Source organism: Erinaceus europaeus, chromosome 12, assembly GCF_950295315.1.
Source record: "Erinaceus europaeus chromosome 12, mEriEur2.1, whole genome shotgun sequence".
Classification (NCBI taxonomy): domain Eukaryota; kingdom Metazoa; phylum Chordata; class Mammalia; order Eulipotyphla; family Erinaceidae; genus Erinaceus; species Erinaceus europaeus.
In genome coordinates this window covers 94,390,731-94,408,541 of record NC_080173.1, presented here as the reverse complement: position 1 = coordinate 94,408,541, position 17,811 = coordinate 94,390,731, and the positions used below count along the sequence as shown (strand labels likewise).

Here is a 17,811-nt window from a genome sequence, read left to right as displayed (position 1 = left end):
TTCTAGAAGTTCCAGGATTTTTTTTTTTTTTTTTTTTGCCTCCAGGGTTATTGCTGAGGCTTGATGCCTGCACCAGGAATCCACTGCTCCTGGAGGATTCCCTTTTGTTGCCCTTGCTGGTTTATCGTTGTTGTGGTTATTATTGTTGTTGTTATTGCTGTTGTTGGAGAGAAATCGAGAGAGGATGGGAAGACAGAGAGGGGGAGAGAAAAATAGACACCTGGTTCGAGCCCCCGGCTCCCCACCTGCGGGGGAGTCGCTTCACAAGTGGTGAAGCAGGTCTGCAGGTGTCTGTCTTTCTCTCCCCCTCTTCTCCTCCTCTCTTCATTTCTCTGTCCTAGCCAACAACAAGGGCACCAATAACAACAATAGTAATAACTACAATAATAAAACAACAAAGGCAACAAAAGGGAATAAATACAATTTTTAAAAAATTATAAAAACAACAAGAGAGAGAAAGACAGACACCTGCAGACCTGCTTCACCACTTGTGAAGCAACTCCCCTGCAGGTGGGAAGCCGGAGGCTCGAACTGGGATCCTTACGGCGGTCCTTGTGCTTTGCGCCATGTGCACTTAACCCACCACCAACCATCAAACCAGTATCTACCAGAAAGTTCTGTTTTATTTTTGCCTCCGGGGTTACTGCTGGGGTTCGGTGCCTGCACTATGAATCCACTGCTCCTGGTGGCCATTTTTTCCCATTTTATTGGATGGGACAGGGAGAAATTGAGAGGAGGGTGAGACAGAGAGGGAGAGAGACACCTACAGACCTGCGTCGCCACTTATGAAGCTTCCCCCATGCAAGTGGGGAGCAGGGGCTCAAACCCAGATCCCTGGGCAGGTCCTTGTGCTTAGTACTTTGTGCACCTAACTAGATGTGCCACTGCCTGGCACCCTCCACCAGCAAGCTCTGTAGAGTTCAGGGATTCAAAGTGAGCTGCCAGCTCGCCACTAGCTCACCGGAGGGAGATTATGATTAGTGGTGGCGTCTGGTGGGGGGGGGGTATGAGTGGGCAGTGGGGGCCCAAAGGCTCTGAGAAGCCGCTGAGGTGTCTGAGTGGGGTGAGAGCTGCCAGGCCCGAGAGAGGTCTGTCCGGGCCCCACTCCCCTAGCCAGGGCTCTGTGTTGCCCAGACCAAGACTGCCCATTGACATTATAAACACAAGCCATCAAGCAGTCCACAGGAATTGCTTCTGGGAATTTATTGAGAAAAATCCTGAGACAGAAGGCAAAAAGCTAAGCCACACAGAACTCGTGAAGGGAGGTCAGGTGTTGTGGTGGCCACACTCAGGTGACCCGTGTGAAGGCCGGTCATGGTAGTGGAGCCTAGGAAACCCCACCTGTGTGTGAGAAAGGGCAGGCTGGACGGTCGGCCATCGGGAGACTTGAGGCAGGGCCGCTGTCAGGAGCCCGGACCCAGGGGAGTGCAGCCCAAGGGCCTAGGGTAGGATCATGGGCAATTTGTTTCAGGTCCTTTAATAACGATGAAATGCAGCTTTTATCAAAACTCGCAACAGAGTGACTAAAGATGAAGTCATCTGGCTACAGCTGATGCCATCACCCCGGTGGGCCCAGGAAAGCCCAGGGCCCGAGTCTGTGATCACAGATGGGAGGAAGGTGCTTCAGAGAAGCATGGCCGGGTACCCAATCTTGAAATCAAGCCAGGTTGGCTTATGTGTGGGTGGGTGAGTGTTCTTGGGGTCCCATGTGGGGGGCTCTGGGGCAGTGACTGACTTCCAGAGGGCTGGGATCTCTCAAGGGAAGAGCCTCGCCTCCATCAATGCCAGTAGCTTTTGCCCTGGGGGAGGGACGTGGGCTCTGGTGTCGTGTCTGTGGCCGTAAGTGCGTGTTCCCAGTTATGAGCATGAGGACAGCAGGAAGGTTCACTCGTGTGTACCTCTGCACCCCGTGGCCCTCTGGCTCTGAGTAGGGCTGAGACTACACAGGGGAGCACAACCCTCCGGTAGCCTGGGGGAACAGCCTGCCCCAGGAGCCCAGAGACCAAGCCCAGACCCCGTTGCCATAAGAGGTCAGCTCCTTTGGAGCACTGAACACTGGGAAACAGCTATATAAGGAGGCCAGGCTGGCTGGGAAGGTGGAAAGGGCTCCTGGCAGCCAGTATGACACCTGCCCAGGGGACAGGAGGGACTTTCCCTGCAGGCCCCAGTCCTGGGTCAGACCCTGCCAGCTCAGCCCAGAAGCCACTGTCAGCCTGTCTGTGGTCTTGCTGGCTTCTGAAGTCCCCTGAATCTGACAGTCCTGTGATGTATGGGCCTGATGAGGAAGGGTGGCACGCTGCCTGAGGCTTGGTGTGCCCTTGGAAGGACAAGGCTGCCAGAGTGGCCAGAGAGAGTGTCAGCCTGCATCTGGGAGGAGAAAGTAGTTCAGGAAGTGGAACGCCACTGGCCAGAGGAGCCTTTTCCTGGCTTTGTCTCAGGGGGCACAAGCTGGCAAGAAGGCAGTCAAGGGCACAGATGGGAGGGAGCTTGGAGATCCCTGGGTCCCACAGAGCTTTGGGAAGCATCTTGGCTTTTGTGGGGGGTAGTGTGAGACACATACAATAGGCTCCAGCTTAATTCTCTGGTTTATGTAAGGGGGGTACTGAGGCTTGAGAAAGAGAACAGCCTGAAGTCATACAGGTCAGTGCCAAGTTCTCACATCCAAGGTTCTTTCTAGAATGTGGCAGTGGCCACAACGACACCCCATTAACCTCCGAGGCCCTCCCCAAAGTCCCAGAGGCAGCAGGTTAAGAGGTGTCCTCTGGGCTTTGGAATTGTTGCCGGGTTGGCCCGCAGTGAACTTGCACGGCACACAGGCCTGGCCGGTGGAGATGGTAGCAGTGGGTCCCGGGACGAGCCCGCTGTTCATCTTCACCCTGCTCAGTGAGTGCCCTGAGAATCCGGGACAGTAAATTGCTCAACAAAACCTGCTGTCTGAGTGGCAGCACGTGCGTGCTGGGCTTCTATGCGCCTGCCCTGCCCCCTACGAACGCAACTGTGAGCATGAGGTGCATAAAAAGCATTGTGGGTCTACTCCCCATGGCAACTGGTTGCCCAGGACGTGTTCCATGTGCAGGTGCTGGTACGGCCAGTTCCACAGGTACGGCCAGTTTTCACAGGTATTTCTACCTGGCTGTGGTGGGCACGTGAAGGGTGAGCAGCTCACGGCTTCTGGGACTCCAGAGTTCGCGGCTTCTGCATCTGTGCACACCGCTCTCACACTAGCTGGCACCTGCCATGTGCTGGCACTCGTAGCCATGTGTAAATGTACCATTTGTCATGCAGACCTGTAACGACTGTCATGTGTTAATTGCCTGGAAGGAGTGAGTGTCCTTCCACAGTGATTCCTGACAGCTCTCTGAGGCCAACTAATTTTTCTGGCTGTCTCTCTCCCTGAAAAGCTATTTTTAAAGTAACTTTTTAAAATCCAGCCATCGGGAGCCGGGCGGTGGTGCAGCGGGTTAAGCGCACGTGGCGTAAAGCGTAAGGATCCCGGTTCGAGTCCCCCCGCTCCCCACCTGCAGGGGAGTCGCTTCACCAGGTGGTGAAGCAGGTCTGCAGGTGTCTATCTTTCTCTCCTCCTGTCCTCCTGTCTTCCCCTCCTCTCTCCATTTCTCTCTGTCCTACCCAACAACAATGACAGCACTAACAACGACGATGGCAACAAAAGGGGGGGAATTACATAATAAATAAAAAAATTTTTTAAAAAAGGCGTCCTCTGGCCTGAAAAAGGAAGCTCTTGGGCAAAGCTCTGGTCTAGGTGCTGGCGGTGGCGAGGGGCAGGGACGTGCGCTTCTCAGCCAAAGACGCTTTTGGCCGGTGCAGCTTTCGGCTTCTCAAAGACGGTCTCGGAGCCTGTGCGGTCACGGCTGAACACCGATGGGGCCGTGGAGCCAGCTTGCTCTGCAAGGGGTGATGTGGTCAGGGGCCAGCTCAGCTCCCTCACGACGCAAGGCCCCTTCTGTGGCTAGTAGCCTCCCTGGGCCCAGCAGCTCTGGGTTCTCAGAAGAGGATCCAACTCCCACTCCTGCCAGTCCCCACCCGCCAGTGCACACGGGAGCTCCCCGCCGCCGCGGCCCTGGAGAACACTCACCGCATTCTCGCATGACCTGGTAGGTCTTGGACTTGATCTCCTGGTTCTTGTTCAGGTTCCATCGAGCCCCCTTCAGGTCCTCCTCCTTCACAGGGGGGCGCTTCTTCTTGATGGGGCCTTCCTGAGGGCCAGCCTTGGGGGTCCCAGAGCCTCATCTCACAACCAGCCCCCCTTGAGGTGGACATCCGCTTCCCACTTCTGGGTCACGGTCGTGAGATCCCTCAAGTCAATTCAAGCCCTACTCGTCTTCCAGGAAGCCCTCCTAATTCTACTCCACCCACCCCCCCATCCCCCCCCCACACACCGTCTCTCTGCCCTTCTCCCAGACTGGCCTCACTGCGTCCACACACACACCCAGCCTCTCTCTACACACACACACACATACACACCCAACCTCTCTCCACACACACACACACACACACACACACACACACACACACACACACACACACACACACACGTTGAGCTCAGGCATGGACACAGCAGGCAGGCAGAGGGGAGTGGCAGGGCTTTGAGGCTGCATTTCGAAGCCTTGGGTAACTCTCAGACCTACTCACTGTGTGGCCAGGAATTCTTGGGGATTGGCCCTCTCCCTTAAGCTACCAGTGTGTCTTGAGGTGGGAATGGAGTAGAGGAGTCAGATGCCCCAAATCAAAACACAAAGTCAGCACCCACAACCCTCCCCTGGGCTGACTAGTGTGTGTGTTCCTCCAAAGCCAGGCATGCCTGCTCAGAGCTCCCTAGCCCTCAGCCTCAGGCACCCGGCAGCCTGGGGTCAGATTCCTTCTTAATCCCTGGGGGCAGGTGCAGGGATTCCGTTTTCTTTCTTTCTTTTAAGTATTTATTTATTTATTCCCTTTGTGTTGCCCTTATTGTTGTAGTTACTATTATTGTTATTGATGTCATCATTGTTGGATAGGACAGAGAGAAATGGAGAGGGGAGGGGAAGACAGAGAGGAGGAAAGATAAATACCGGTAGACCTGCTTCACCACTTGTGAAGCAACTCCCCTGCAGGTGGGAAGCCGGGGGCTCGAACCAGGATCCTTAATGCCGGTCCTTGCGCTTTGCGCTTAACCCACTGCGGTACTGCCCAACCCCGACTCCCTGGTTTCTGAGCCCAAGCTGGGCTCCGAAGGTTAGACTCTATACCCACAGCAGACATGGCTACTGGGGAGAAAGCTTAGCCATGCTGCTCTGTCCCTACGAGATACAGCTGCACGTGGACACACCCCTACACACGACACGACAGACACACAAACATAAAGGCACGTGTGGTGATCCTGACACATCACACTCGCCTTCCCTCCCGTTCCTGACAGCCCACTGAATACTGTGACTGTGTGCCAAGCAGGGGCTCACGGGGCTGAGCTGGGGGCAGGGCTGTACTCCCTGGAGGCCCCCTCCCAGAGGTCACACGACATCTGCTGTGGTCGTGTCTGGGGCCCAGGATGAGCTGCAGCTGCCAGCACGGGGCAGCGTCCGGTTCTCCACTCCCAATTCCTGGGAACCATGGTGGCCTGAGGGCCCTTCTACCTGAGACATGGTGGGTGCTGTGGAACGCCGCTCCAAGGGTGCCCTCTGGCAGGTGGCCGCCGGTGGGAGAGAAGTGAGCAGCGCTCAGCCCTCCAGAGCTTATATATCCACTTGCCAGGCTGGGAAGTCACTCCCTCCTCTGATGGGCGGGCTCCTCAATGAATCAGACCCTCCCCCCCAAGCTGCTGGCTTCAGAGTTTATTCTTGGATAATGATAGGGACTCGCTGAGCCCCGCAGCCTGCCTGGGGATGCCAGAGGAGAGACTCTGCTTCCCTCCTGATGCTCGGGACCATGTGTTCTCGGGGTGCTCAGTGGTTAGCTCAGGGGTGACCGCTGGTGCAAAGGTCAATAACCTAGGGCCAAGGGGAACCTGGGGGGGGGGGCGGCTCCGCCTGGGTTTCTGCCGATGTCCCCTCCTCTCTCTGGCTCCCAGGGATGAAGGAGGTGGTGGTGGGGAGATGGAGAAGCTGGTGAGAGGAAGCAGGGAGAGCCCAAGACGAGGCCACAGGCCAGGGGGAAGCTGGCTGCTGAAAAGGGGTGGGAAGAGTGAGCTGTGGAGGGAAGCTGGGTCCAAAGGCTCCTCTGAAGGTCACCGAGTTGTCTGCTGGGGGTTCCTCAACACCCTGACCTTCAAAGGTGAGGCCCCGGGGGCCTGGTGGGGGGAGGTGTCGTCCAAGTCTGGGGTGGGCGTGGGGAAGTTGTTGTTCAAGGCCTGTCCAGATGGATCACACACACACACACACACACACACACACACACACACACACACACATCAAAGCTCCTTGTCAGTTTATGAAAGAGATTATTTTTATCCTTGAAGGCTCCAGGCAGACGGAACCCAACCAGGCGCTGACATTTGGTTATTCCAAATGCCACTCCACTGCTGTCATTTCTTAACACTACCCCTCTGCCCCCATTACTCACCCCCGACCTGTCCCAGACCTAAGACAAGTGCTGACATGAGGCACCTCTGCTTTGGGACAGCTGCAGGCATAAGCCCAGGACCCCGAAGTTCACGCTCAGGGAGCTCCAGCGTCACCCCCACAGCTGACTCTGCCCAGGAAGGTGCCCGCCTTCCAGTCCCGGGATGTGGGCTGTCCATCCCTCCGCATGGGGAAGTACAAAGGCGAGAGCCTCTTGCTTCCTCACCGTATTTGGGACCCCACTCCTGCCACGAGGCTATATATGGTTCGTTCCTGCCCGATTTTTTTCTGGGGACAGTCTTATAACTCCCTGGGGACATTTTTGACCCAGTCATGACATGTGCCGTTCCAACTCCACACAAGCAACAGCGACAACCGTGATGGGTTCTGTTTTCTTTTTCTTAAAAAAAGCAGTAAGATGTCAAACTTTATTTGTAAACCATTTTACAGTGTGAGTACATCATCTTCCCTTCCCTTTCATTTCAAAAACGTGTTTCTGTAAATCACAACAGTTTGATCACTGATTAAACACCCCCCCCGCAGGGAGGGCAGCAGAAGCAGGCCATGATTTGCTCACAGAGGTCACATGACTGCCCATAAATGTCACGAAGAGAGAAATCAAATGAAACCAACTCGTCCACCCCACCCCTGGTATCAGAACTAGCTGCTCCCGTCATACAGAAGCCTTTCACTGGGTGCACTGCCCTGCAGGGCTGCCGGCTTCTTATAGATGAACACAGATGGCTCTCCGCCTCTGCCTGGGATCATGTGAGATTCCCACAGGACAGTCCCACACCTCGCTAGGTGGCCGCGCTGCTCAGGGAAAGCCCAGAGTGGGCAGCCAGCGGTCAGAGTTTGCTCCAGGTCCCTGGGGCACCTGCAGGCCCACGCTGCCGAAGGGGGGGCAACAGGTCCACATGAAGCCGTGACTCACTGTTGCCAGGAAGGGCTTTCGAGAGTCGGTCACGAGTGGCAAGGCCGGGGCCTAGATCACACTGGTGACTCGCAGTGTCCAGCTGACGCCCCGCCGCTTCTTTAGCTCAGGGCTGCCTGCCACGTGGCCGAGTGAAGAGCTGCGCTTCATAAGGCACCTTGGAATGGGCGGTGAGGGGACTCGTCCCAGGGAGGACGGACAGCTGGGGAACAGGTCCTGACCAAGGCCTTCTGCCTCCGCTCTCGCGCAGACAGACGGCACCCCGGCTGCAGGAGGGGCACCGAGGGGCTATCAACTGTGTGAGTGAGTGAACATGAAAGTGTAGGCCATATACACGTGTATGTGCGCGCGCGCGCGCACACACACACACACACACACACACACACACACACAGACACACGGGAGACCAAGCACACACACTGCCCAAGTCTGTGCTACGGAGTCCTCTCTGATCAGACCTCCATCCTCGAGTTGGCCAGGCACACCGCTGCGACTCACAGGCTAGAGCCCTCACTGAAGAGCAGGATAGAGGGGAGAGCAGGCCTGCCTACCACCCCGCCTTGCAAACCCACTGCCCAGGAGGAGCCGGGAGAAGCCTCTGGATGAGTGGGTCCTCCAAGGTTTATGTACCCCCCCCCCGGCACCCCGGTTTCCTTCTTTTACCCCTTGATCCCAGTGTGGAATGTTAGGAGCTCGAGACTGAAAATGGAAAGCAAACAGAGACCCAACAAACAAAGACGGGAGCCACAGCTGTAGTTCTGAGACCCGGGAAGGTGCAGGAGACAGCTCACTCCAACAGGTCGTTCGAAGCGAGATGAAGTAAGGAGAGCCTGTGATGCCCCCAAGGGGCTGCCGCCTGCCAGGAACATCGTGGATCCCGGCCCTCCTCAAAGTGAGCGCCGTGACCAGCCTCCAGCCGCTCAGAGCCGCCCGTGCAGACGGGACGGGACGGGACGGGACGGGACGGGACGGGACGGGACGGGAGGGGGCAGAAGACAGTGAAACGAGCAGAGCCATGTGGCGGTGGACACCAGCTCCAACTTCACACGCTGCCCAGCCTGCCCTCTTTGCAGCCACACCCCTTTATTGACAGAGTCACCCCCTTCTGCAGTTACGGTCTTGGCTCCTCTCTGCCCTCTGGCCAGTTGAAGAAAGAAGGGAGAAAGTATCTCAAGGCTTAATGGTTCGGCCCACATAGCACAGTTAAACGGAACAGGCTTACACGAAGCCTTTTTTATGGAGGTCTGGAAAGAAGTTTCTGGGTGGTACGGTCCCCCTGCACCTGTCTCATGTCTAGTCCACACACTAGCGGCGTGATTCCTGTTCCCGGATGTTCATGCCGCCTCTGGGCTATGACAAAACACTGAGCCACTCCGTCCTAGTGCTTCACCACAGGGCGGGTTCCCGGGAGAGCAGACGCCCAAAGCCACGGGGAGCCGTGCCCCAGCTGAGGCATGTCCCCCAGAGGCACCTCATTCTGCCTGGGGATGACGGGCTCTCCTACCTCGATCCACCCCATAGACAGATGCCCAACGGCCATCAGACAGGCATCCTCCAGGCTGTTGTGCCAAACAAGAGGATGGCACGCCGGTGACAGGCGCGGGGAACGACACCCAAGAGGACGTTCCTGGAGCCGAGTCCAGAGGCTGGTTCTCTGCGAGCTGCAGTGGTGGGTACAAGGAGGTCAAGACTGTATTTTAAAGGTCAGACTTGGAGCCTCTGAAAAGAAGCCGGCCACAGACAAGACCAGCCAAACGGTCTCCGTTTCTCTGGACACACAGACTCGTAGGCTCTTACTCTCTTACTTGGTCCCTCTGACCTGCCAGCAGACATGCTGAGGAATTCATAAGCGTGGCTCCATCCTGGAAGCGGTTCCCTCAAGCCCAGGTCTGACCCTGACGGAACCACTGGGTTTGCTGATTTCTAATAAGGCCCCGTGATCTTTCCCGGCAGGGTTATTTCCCTCATCTCATTGTGAGAGGTTACCTAACACGATGCCAATAAGAACTAACAAACAACAACAACAACAACAACAACAACAAAAACCTCCCAACTTTCCCTCCCACCTAGTCTCATCCCACAAAAGGCAAATAAACCCATTTCTTTGGGGATTAAAAAGAGTTTTTAAATACAATAGTATGAAAATATAACTTAAAAATATAAAAGTCGATAGCATACGGAAGACTTAAAAAAAACCTATGTTTTGCCCATTAGTCCCAATAGGAAGTCAACACGTACTCGAAAAACAGGAACGCTGTGACAGCTCATAAATCCGGCTTTAGAAATCAATAGTTACAAAAGCCACTTCGAGGAAGAAAGCATTTGCGCTTCAACTTGGTCAATGAGTGACTTGCAGCCCAGACCTGTTCCTTCTGCAAACTCACGTGTGTCCTCGCCCTCATTACCACCCTGACAGACACAGGACGGGGCTCTGGGTCCCCCACGGCAAGGTTTGGGACAACAAACAGAACACCTCACTTGCATATTTGGTCAGTGTTTGTAGTGCAACTGAGCAGGGCCTTCCGGTGGCCTCGGCCCCCTCAGTGCTGGCTCCTCTTCCCTCTCTCGTCACAGTAATCTGGGAGTGGGCAGAGACAGCAAGAGGAGTGGAGGTAGAAGAGGAGGGGCTGAGAGAGATGGGGAGGAGGATGCCCAGGGGCCCCCGTCCGCTGACCCGGCAGCCAGCGGGGCCCCAGCCTGACCCCGAGCACGCCAATGTGTCATACGGGCAGCCCGAAGCGGTGCTTCTTTTTCTTTGAAGGCTTCAGGGGGGTCAGTCTGCGGAGGTCTTCCTCCACGTCGGACTCCTCCATCTCGTCATCGGCTGAGATCAGGATCTGAGGTGGGTGAGAGGCACGGTCCCGAGTGAGCGTCTGCAGTGCCTTATGATCTGTCCTCCCTGGCCTCTCGCCACCAAGCGCCAGCCTCCCCCCTTTAAGGCTTGAGAAGCTGGGCCAGCCCAGGCCTCACTCTGCCTGGGGATGACCGGCTCTCCTACCTCGATCCACCCCACAGATGCCCAACAGCTATCAGACAGGCATCCTCCAGGCTGTTGTGCCAAACAAGAGGATGGCACGCTGGTGACAGGCACGGGGGTGGGGGTGGGGAACGTTTCTGGAGCCGAGTCCAGAGGCTGGCCCTCCTTTTGGCCAGGTCTCCCCACTTCTCCCTCCAGCTGGGGCTGAACACCCATCAGCAAATTCAGCAGGGACCTGCGGCCCAATGCCATCCTGGCAGAAACCCACCGAAACACACGCAGTCCCAGGTCCCTGAAGATGTCTTAGACGTGACAAAGATAAGCCGAACAAAACCCTTCCGAAGGGAACAGAAAACAGCCGCGGGGGCCACCCACTCGGGGAAAGGGAGTGTGTGTGTCTGTGTCCGTCTGTCTCTTGGTGTGACGCTCTGTAATTTCTAAGTACAGACACCAGCCTTGCGCTTTCCCGAGTCCCTGAAACACTCAGCCGCACACCGAGGTCACCCAGGACGCGCCAGCCATTCCCACCCACTTGCCTGGCCCCTCAGACCTGAGCGCAGGGGAGGATGGGCACAGCCCAGGTCAGGCGGGAAAGACTCAGAGTGCACTCAAGCAAGGGAACGGGGAGGACATGAGCGGGATGGCAGCCCCACGTCTCCTGGGCCCCTGCCCCTCCCTGCAGGGCTTCCTGTCTCCAGCCTCGAGCCTCAGATTAAACACCCACTTTGGTTCCCGACAGCCTGCCTGCACAGGCACATCCTGATCCCTCTGCCTGGACCACGAAGTGCCTGCCTGTGATCACGCTCGTCTTCGCCAGCATCCGACTTCTTGCCATTCCATCCTCCCTGCCCGAGCACGCTGCTCTGACTACAATGGTCCTCGCGGTGTCACCCAGGGGCCAACCCGATGATGGCGACCGCCCAAGTACAGCTGCCTGCGCCTGTCACTCGTGCACCTTCATTGAGCTCTGACCAGACTGAGGGACACCTGAGGAAAACACGGGCTTCGCCTCCGTCCCGCCCATCTGCTCAGCTTTCCAAACTCCCCGCCGGATGTCCCATGGAGCGGAGGACTATCCCAGGGGTGAGGCAGGACTGTGTTAACGCCTCCACCCCAGAACACGGCGCGGTGTGACAAGGTTCTGAGTGGGCTTTCACCTTCACCCCCAACACCTTCACACCAAGTGTGACAGCCTCGTGGGAGAGGTATCTACACCTCCGGGGCCTGGCGGTGGCACACCCAGTTAAGTGCACGTAGTACAAAACGCAAGGACTAGCGCAAGAATCTGGGTTCGAGCTCCCACTCCCCACCTGCAGGGAAATGCTCAGCAGGTCTGCCGGTGTCTATCTTTCTCCCTCCTCTCTTAATTTCTCTCTCTTATCCAATAAAGTGGAAAAACATGGCTGCCTGGAGCGGTAGATTCATAGTGCCAGCACTGAGCCCCAGCACTAACCCTGGAGGCCAAAGAGAAAGCTATCACCTTAGTCACTTCTGTGACTGCTGTTGGGGAGAGGATGCAGGAAACGGAGCCGGCGGGCTCCCAGCACACACCTCCTTGCCTTCGTGCTGTCTGTGACCGTCGTCCTGAAGCTCAAACCTCTGAACTACGAAACCTGAGGCTAAGGGGGAGACACGGCTCCTTTTGGAGATCTGGCTACCAACTGCACTTCAGAGGCTTCCAGCTGGCCTCGCCAACACTTCCCTTCCTCTTCAGTGGTGGTGGAGTTTAAACATCTTCATGCTTCGCGGTCAGTGGGCAAGCCCACGAGGCTCCTGGCCAGTTTCCCTGCAGCAAATCAGCTCCTTCCTTTCCCGTCTCTCCCTACTGATGGGGTGGGCTGGCGTGTGGCGGCGGTGGTGGTGTGCAGTTGTGAGAGGCAAGTCAGCCCCACCAGATGCCCGTCCTCCCTATCCTAGGAAGGTCCACGGGCAGCCAGGACAGGGTCCTGCTGGGTGGCAGGGGTCAGCTTCTGCTCCCTCCCCTTGGCGGGTGCTGCAACCCAGCGCTCAAGAAAACACCGGATGTCAGCACAGACCACAGGCCTCCAGGGGCTGGTGGTGTACAGGCTGGGCCCTACCTCAGACTCTGACTCCTCGTGGGACGCAGCCCTCCGGTAGCGGACCTTGCTCCCATTCCTTGAGTCCTGACTGGCTCCTCTTTCTTCAAGCTTTGCTTTCGTCCTCCCCTTCCTCATGAGGAAATTGTCCACTACCCAAAACATGAAAGCCTGTGGAGGAGGGGAAAGGCGCAGGTGACTCTGGGATAGTCAGTCGTCTGTGGGGACAGAGGAGAGCAGTCTCCGCCCCCCCACCCCTGGATCACAAGCTGTGGACCAGGGAAAGGAAAACCTTGCCCAGTCCTCCTGTCATCTCTCAGTCTCTTAGGAAGAGACTCACTATCTCTCTTGCCTTCTCTTTGGTTTTCTCATCAGAGAACTGGCAAGAAAAAAAAAAAAAAGAAGCCCTGCCCAGTCCACCCCAAAAGAGCTTTGCTGAGGTAAGTGCCGGGACAGCTCCTCTGGGTGCTGCCCCACTGTTGGCAGAATGGTGTCAGAAGCAAGGTGTCTGCTCCTGGCTCTGGTGCCTCTGGCTGAGTAGCTGGGTGGCACATCTGCCACCACAGGTTCCTTCACCACTCCAGCGACTTCCTAACCTGTAGCCTGTCTGCTCACACATTTCTCTGGAAGCTCCTGTGTCAGGAGTAGCTGAAGTGAAATGAGTGCCTAACGGTCCCATATGGGGTGATGCCCCTGGGCAGGGGCTCACCGGCAGGAAGGGAAAGGTCCTAGTTCCTAGCTCTTGCACCTGGAGCAGGGGTCTGGCTGGGGAGGAAGCAATCCCACCATTTCCAGGTCTGAGGTGGGGGGTGGGGATGCGACAGTGCTCACTGAGGACCCCTAGGGCTACCCGGTGATTTTTGGACTGACTCAGAAGTGTAACTGGAACGCCAGGAAGCAGGGAACAAACTGGGGCTGGGAGGTGGCGCACCTGGTTAAGCACACATAGGACTATACGTAAGGATACGTACAAGGGCCTGGGTTCAAGCCCCCCGCTCCCCACCTTTGGGGGGAGTTTCACAAATGATGAAGTAGGTCTGCAGGTTATCTTCTCTCTCCCTCTCCCTCTCAATTTCTCTCTGTTCTACTGAATGAAAAGAAAAAAAAAAAAAAAAAAGGCCACAGGGAGCAGGGAACAGTGGATTCACAGTGCTGGCACCAAGCCCCAGAGATAACCGTGAAGGCAAAAAAAAGAAAAGAAAAGAAATGCAATCTGGAACTGACATTGACAAAGAAGGGGACGATCAGCATGACAATAGCGAGTTTCAGGTCCGGGTTCTCAATGGGATTCAGCAGGGCCACCTGTAAGGGGAAGCAGATGCCCGTGAGGTGGGGGGAGACCACAGAGAAATCGCCCAGGATGCTTACAAGGGTCCTGGCTCCGATACACCTCCCAGAGCTCTGATGGGAACAGTCTCATGTGCAGGTCTGACCAGAAGGACCCACCCACCCGGAACAGTTAGACCTCTAGCAGTCTCCCCTCAGGCTTTTCCTTCTGATGTGGAAATCATGGCTTCAGGGATTGGAGGGATCATACTTAAAAGTTGAAAAATAAAATGGTCCAGGGCTGGATGGTTGAGTGTACATGTCACAATGTCCCAGGACCTGGGTTTGAGCCTCCAGTCCCCACCTGCCAGGGGGACGCCTTGTGAGTGGTGAAGCCATGCTGCAGGTGTCTCTGTCTCTCTCCCTGTCTTCTCCTTCCCTCTCAATTTCTGGCTGTTTCTATACAATAAATAAAGATAATGCCAAAACAACAACAACAAAAAAAAAAACCACCACAATGTTCCAATGGGGTTGGGGCGGGGAAGGGAGGACTGAGGAAAGACTTCCTGCTTCAGCCACAGAGACGTAACGCAACCTTCTTCCACTGCAGTATGAGGAGGACGATGAAGACGACAGACTTCTCAAAGATCATGATCACGATGTACAGTGCACACTGCCCGACCCAGGCTCCACACTGTAGAGGGTCTCCTGCGAGGGGAGGCGGGCACTCAGTCATGGGGGTCAGACATGGGGGGGGGGGGGCTAGGCAGGTACCCTGGCTCTGCCCCCTTCATTCCCGTGAGCCCTTAAATCCATCTGGCCCAGGACACTGGCTCTAGAGCGACTTAACGAGGCCCCACAAAAAAACATCAAGAATCACCCCATCCCAAAAGACGAGTGTGGGTGGGTGGCTTAAACAAAACCAGAGAGAATCCCTAATTTGGAGAGAGCAGAGTGGCTTTTTTTTTTAGCAGGTTCTAGGATACAGTTAGAAAGTACCATAGCGAGTAAGAGCCGGTCTCTGGGGCTCAGAAAGGCTTGTTCCTTTTTGTTTGTTGGCAGCAGAGGCCCTGTGAAGCAAGACTGCTATTATTATCCTTTGTTGATGTTTCCAGTGACTGTGGTGTGATCCATCCACAAGTAGCCAGTGTTTTTGAAATATGAAGGCCTCAAACAAACTTTTTTTCATGTCCCATCCTCTACAGACACTTCCTACTTCCCCCTCCCCACCACTTTCCTGTGGCCCTCAGCCTCAGAGGGAAAAAAAAAAAAAGACTGACCCAGTGGAATTCTCATCAGGGAATTCATAAAGAATCCACCTTAGACTGTGGACACGAAGAAAAGGGGAAGACCCTTAGAGAGACCCTCAAGGCAAGGGGGTGGGAGGCGATGAGCTGTGACCCCATCAGGGAAGGGGTCCCCAGAGTCCATACTGGGGGACACCAGTGTGGCACCTTCACAACGTTTCAAGGGACCGGATGAAGGGGGAGGCTCAGTGCTTCCAGAGAGAGTTGTTACCTGACACATTCACTGTTTCCAGAGACTAAGATTTTGATATCTCTGTGGAGCCACTATGCCGGTGGGTTGTCGCAAGAGGAATGACACATTTTTCTGTGCAAAAATACCTCATGACTTTTCCAATAGCTCAGTAGCTCCCATCCTGCTAACTGGCCAGATATCTGAGGCAGTAGTGCCATGGAGGTCCCCATGACTGTCTTCTGAGGTGACAGGTAGAACCACAAGGGAGGAGCAATGGAACCACACAAGTGGGTGACCCAGGAGAGATGAGAAGGCGGGAAGTGGCCAGGCCCCTCTCGCACCCTACTCCTCTGGAAGCTTTGCCAGAGCTGCCTGGCCCCAGCAGGCCAGAAGGGGATGGTGGTGGCAGGAGGCTTAACATTTCAGATGAGGGAAAAGCCCAGTGCACTATGGGAAGAGAATCAACCCCAAGAGCATAACAGTTTCTCACTGGACTCTCTGTAGCTAACTGTGTCCAGGTGCTGGAGGAGTGTGCCAGCTGCACTCCGTGAATGTCTTCACGCCGATGTAATGGGCAAAACCCGCCATTCCCTTTTCTGGAAAACCTCAGGAGAAGCGTGCAGATGGCTCACAGGAAGGTATCACTGCTTCTCCTCCTGAGAGTGTCCTGTGTACTTTTGCTTCTGGCATAAGACACGTCTGGGCCAAGACATGATTTCATTTAAATGGTTTAATACGTTGTAAGACACCGTGGAAAAGAAAAGCAAACCCCAGGTACCTCCACTCACACACTCCGTCTCCTCCCGTGATCTGGGCTACGTGTGGCCACAGGGGGAGGGAGAGCACGTGCTGCTCTGTTTTCTTGATCTGCTTGTCTGATAGTTCCCGTGTTCACGTTAGCAGTTGACCCTCTCTTCACAGGACAAAGGAAGCGCCTAGGAAGTACCGTCCTCTTCTACATGTACCTCAGAAAAGAGTCGTGGGTCCCACACCAAACTCCTGCCTCAAAGTCTGGCCGGTTAACAGGACGGGAGCTACCCTCTGTTGGAAACGTCCTGAGGCTTTTTTTTTTTTTTTTTTTTGCACAGAACAACATGTCCTGCCTTTTCCGACATCCCAGCAGCACAGTGGTTCCACAGAGTTGTAAAGCCGTAGTTGTTGGAAACAGTGAATGTGTCAGGTACCAACGCCAGGGAAAGTTAAGGCTGCAGGCAGGCCCAACTAAGGCCGCCCGCTAATCAGCTGCTTCTATCAGTAAAACAGGCAGAGCCTCCTGGATGATTCGTGGGGTGGCTTGGTACCATACGGGGGAAACTCCACCTGCAGCTGTTCAGCACAGGCCGCAGGAAGCAGGCAACCTCAAGAAGCTGGAAAAGGCCAGGGAACCGATCCAGAGGGAACCGGCGGCACTCTGACTGTGGTCTGAACCCAGTGTTTGGCTTCTGAATGACAGAACTGTAAGGTAGTAAATCGGGGTTGTTTTAAGTCACTGATATTGTGGCCACCTGTCAATAGAAGCAACAGAAGACAGTAGAAGGCGAGGAAATGGGTAACCAAGCACAGTGTGTCAGCCTTCCTCCTGCTGGGAGGGTGGGCTAGAAGGTGGCCTTACCGGAAGGCACCCTGGCTTGAGGAGCCCGGCTCCCACAGCGGTGGTAGGAGCAGCCAGGGGCCGAGTGAATAGAGGGGTCATGGAAGTGAGAGGTGCTAACAACCAGCCCCCTTCCTTCTTCTGGGTCTGTTTTTGGGGATGGAGGTAACACATGTTGCGATCAGGGGTCTGGAGTCCTGGATGGAAACTGCTCTTGACCCCCAGCTTGTGAGGTGCCATGTGACTAGTGTCACCTACAGTTGGGAGCACTGCCTTCTAGAAAGGATCACAGTGGACGTGATGGCCAACAGTCCCCAGAGGCGACAGGAAGACCGGGCACCTCACTGTGGCAGCACCAGCCTCCTGTGCGTCTCTGTGTCCCCGTCCTCTGGGGGCCCGGACTACGTCGGAGGATACTGCTGCTTTTCTCCATGTGTGTTGAGGGGGGGGTCCATCTGTGTCCTCCAAGCTCAGCTGATGACTTGCCACATCTTTGAAGGCTCCTTTGGAGTCATGGGCACATGTGTGGTGTGTCGGGCACTATCTTAAGTCAGTGACTCACCAAGGCATTGGCTGACGGGCCTAAGAAAAGCCCTGCCCGGAGCTTGTCTTTCCTCAAATTAGACAAACCCTTACTTAGTATTTCTAGAAATACCCCAGGCACCAACAGCCGGCTCCACACAGCAGCTGCCTTTTTAGATATCAGCCCCCTACGAGTCTTGGGCCCTGCGGGAGTGCGTGGCCCAGAGCCACGTGTTGTTTGGGGCCTGACCAGCAGGCAGAGAGGGGATCCACAATGCCAACTGCCTTCTCACCCTCCTGCCCCGTGAGCCCTCTTCAGGGCAAAGGCTCCATTGCTTTGGTCCTTGCTGAGAAGAGAAACTCTGCCACTGGCCCTTCACTCTGTCTTGAATCTCCAGGGGTCGGCAAGACGTGAGGGGGTTACCTCTTGCCAG

At 55.6% G+C, this 17,811-nt stretch overlaps 2 protein-coding genes across 2 annotated transcripts in view; both read right to left on the bottom strand.

Annotated features, from left to right (window-relative positions):
* Window positions 1-1,192: 1,192 nt before the first annotated feature.
* Window positions 1,193-5,684, bottom strand: MUSTN1 (musculoskeletal, embryonic nuclear protein 1). The gene is made up of 3 exons (XM_016186480.2): window positions 5,628-5,684; window positions 4,094-4,226; window positions 1,193-3,903 (listed from the first exon to the last, which is right to left on the bottom strand). The coding sequence occupies exons 1-3, from the start codon at window positions 5,634-5,636 to the stop codon at window positions 3,797-3,799; spliced, it is 249 nt and encodes an 82-aa protein (XP_016041966.1). The 5' UTR covers window positions 5,637-5,684; the 3' UTR covers window positions 1,193-3,796.
* Window positions 5,685-6,932: 1,248 nt separating this feature from the next.
* The window catches only part of STIMATE (STIM activating enhancer), a 48,339-nt gene continuing 37,460 nt past the window's right edge, over window positions 6,933-17,811 (bottom strand). Inside the window, exons 5-8 of the mRNA XM_007519202.3 lie at window positions 14,381-14,493; window positions 13,744-13,821; window positions 12,541-12,690; window positions 6,933-10,322 (exon numbers count right to left, since the gene is read on the bottom strand). Of these exons, the coding sequence (XP_007519264.3) occupies window positions 10,206-10,322; window positions 12,541-12,690; window positions 13,744-13,821; window positions 14,381-14,493 (458 nt within the window). The 3' untranslated portion in view covers window positions 6,933-10,205. The remainder of the gene's footprint in view (window positions 10,323-12,540; window positions 12,691-13,743; window positions 13,822-14,380; window positions 14,494-17,811) is intronic.

What these genes read in the sequence shown, in the direction of transcription:
- MUSTN1 (XM_016186480.2), bottom strand. An exon ending in CCAGGTCATGCGAGAATGCG is followed by an intron (nt 3,904 to 4,093) that starts GTGAGTGTTCTC and finishes CACCCCTTGCAG; the next exon opens with AGCAAGCTGGCTCCACGGCC.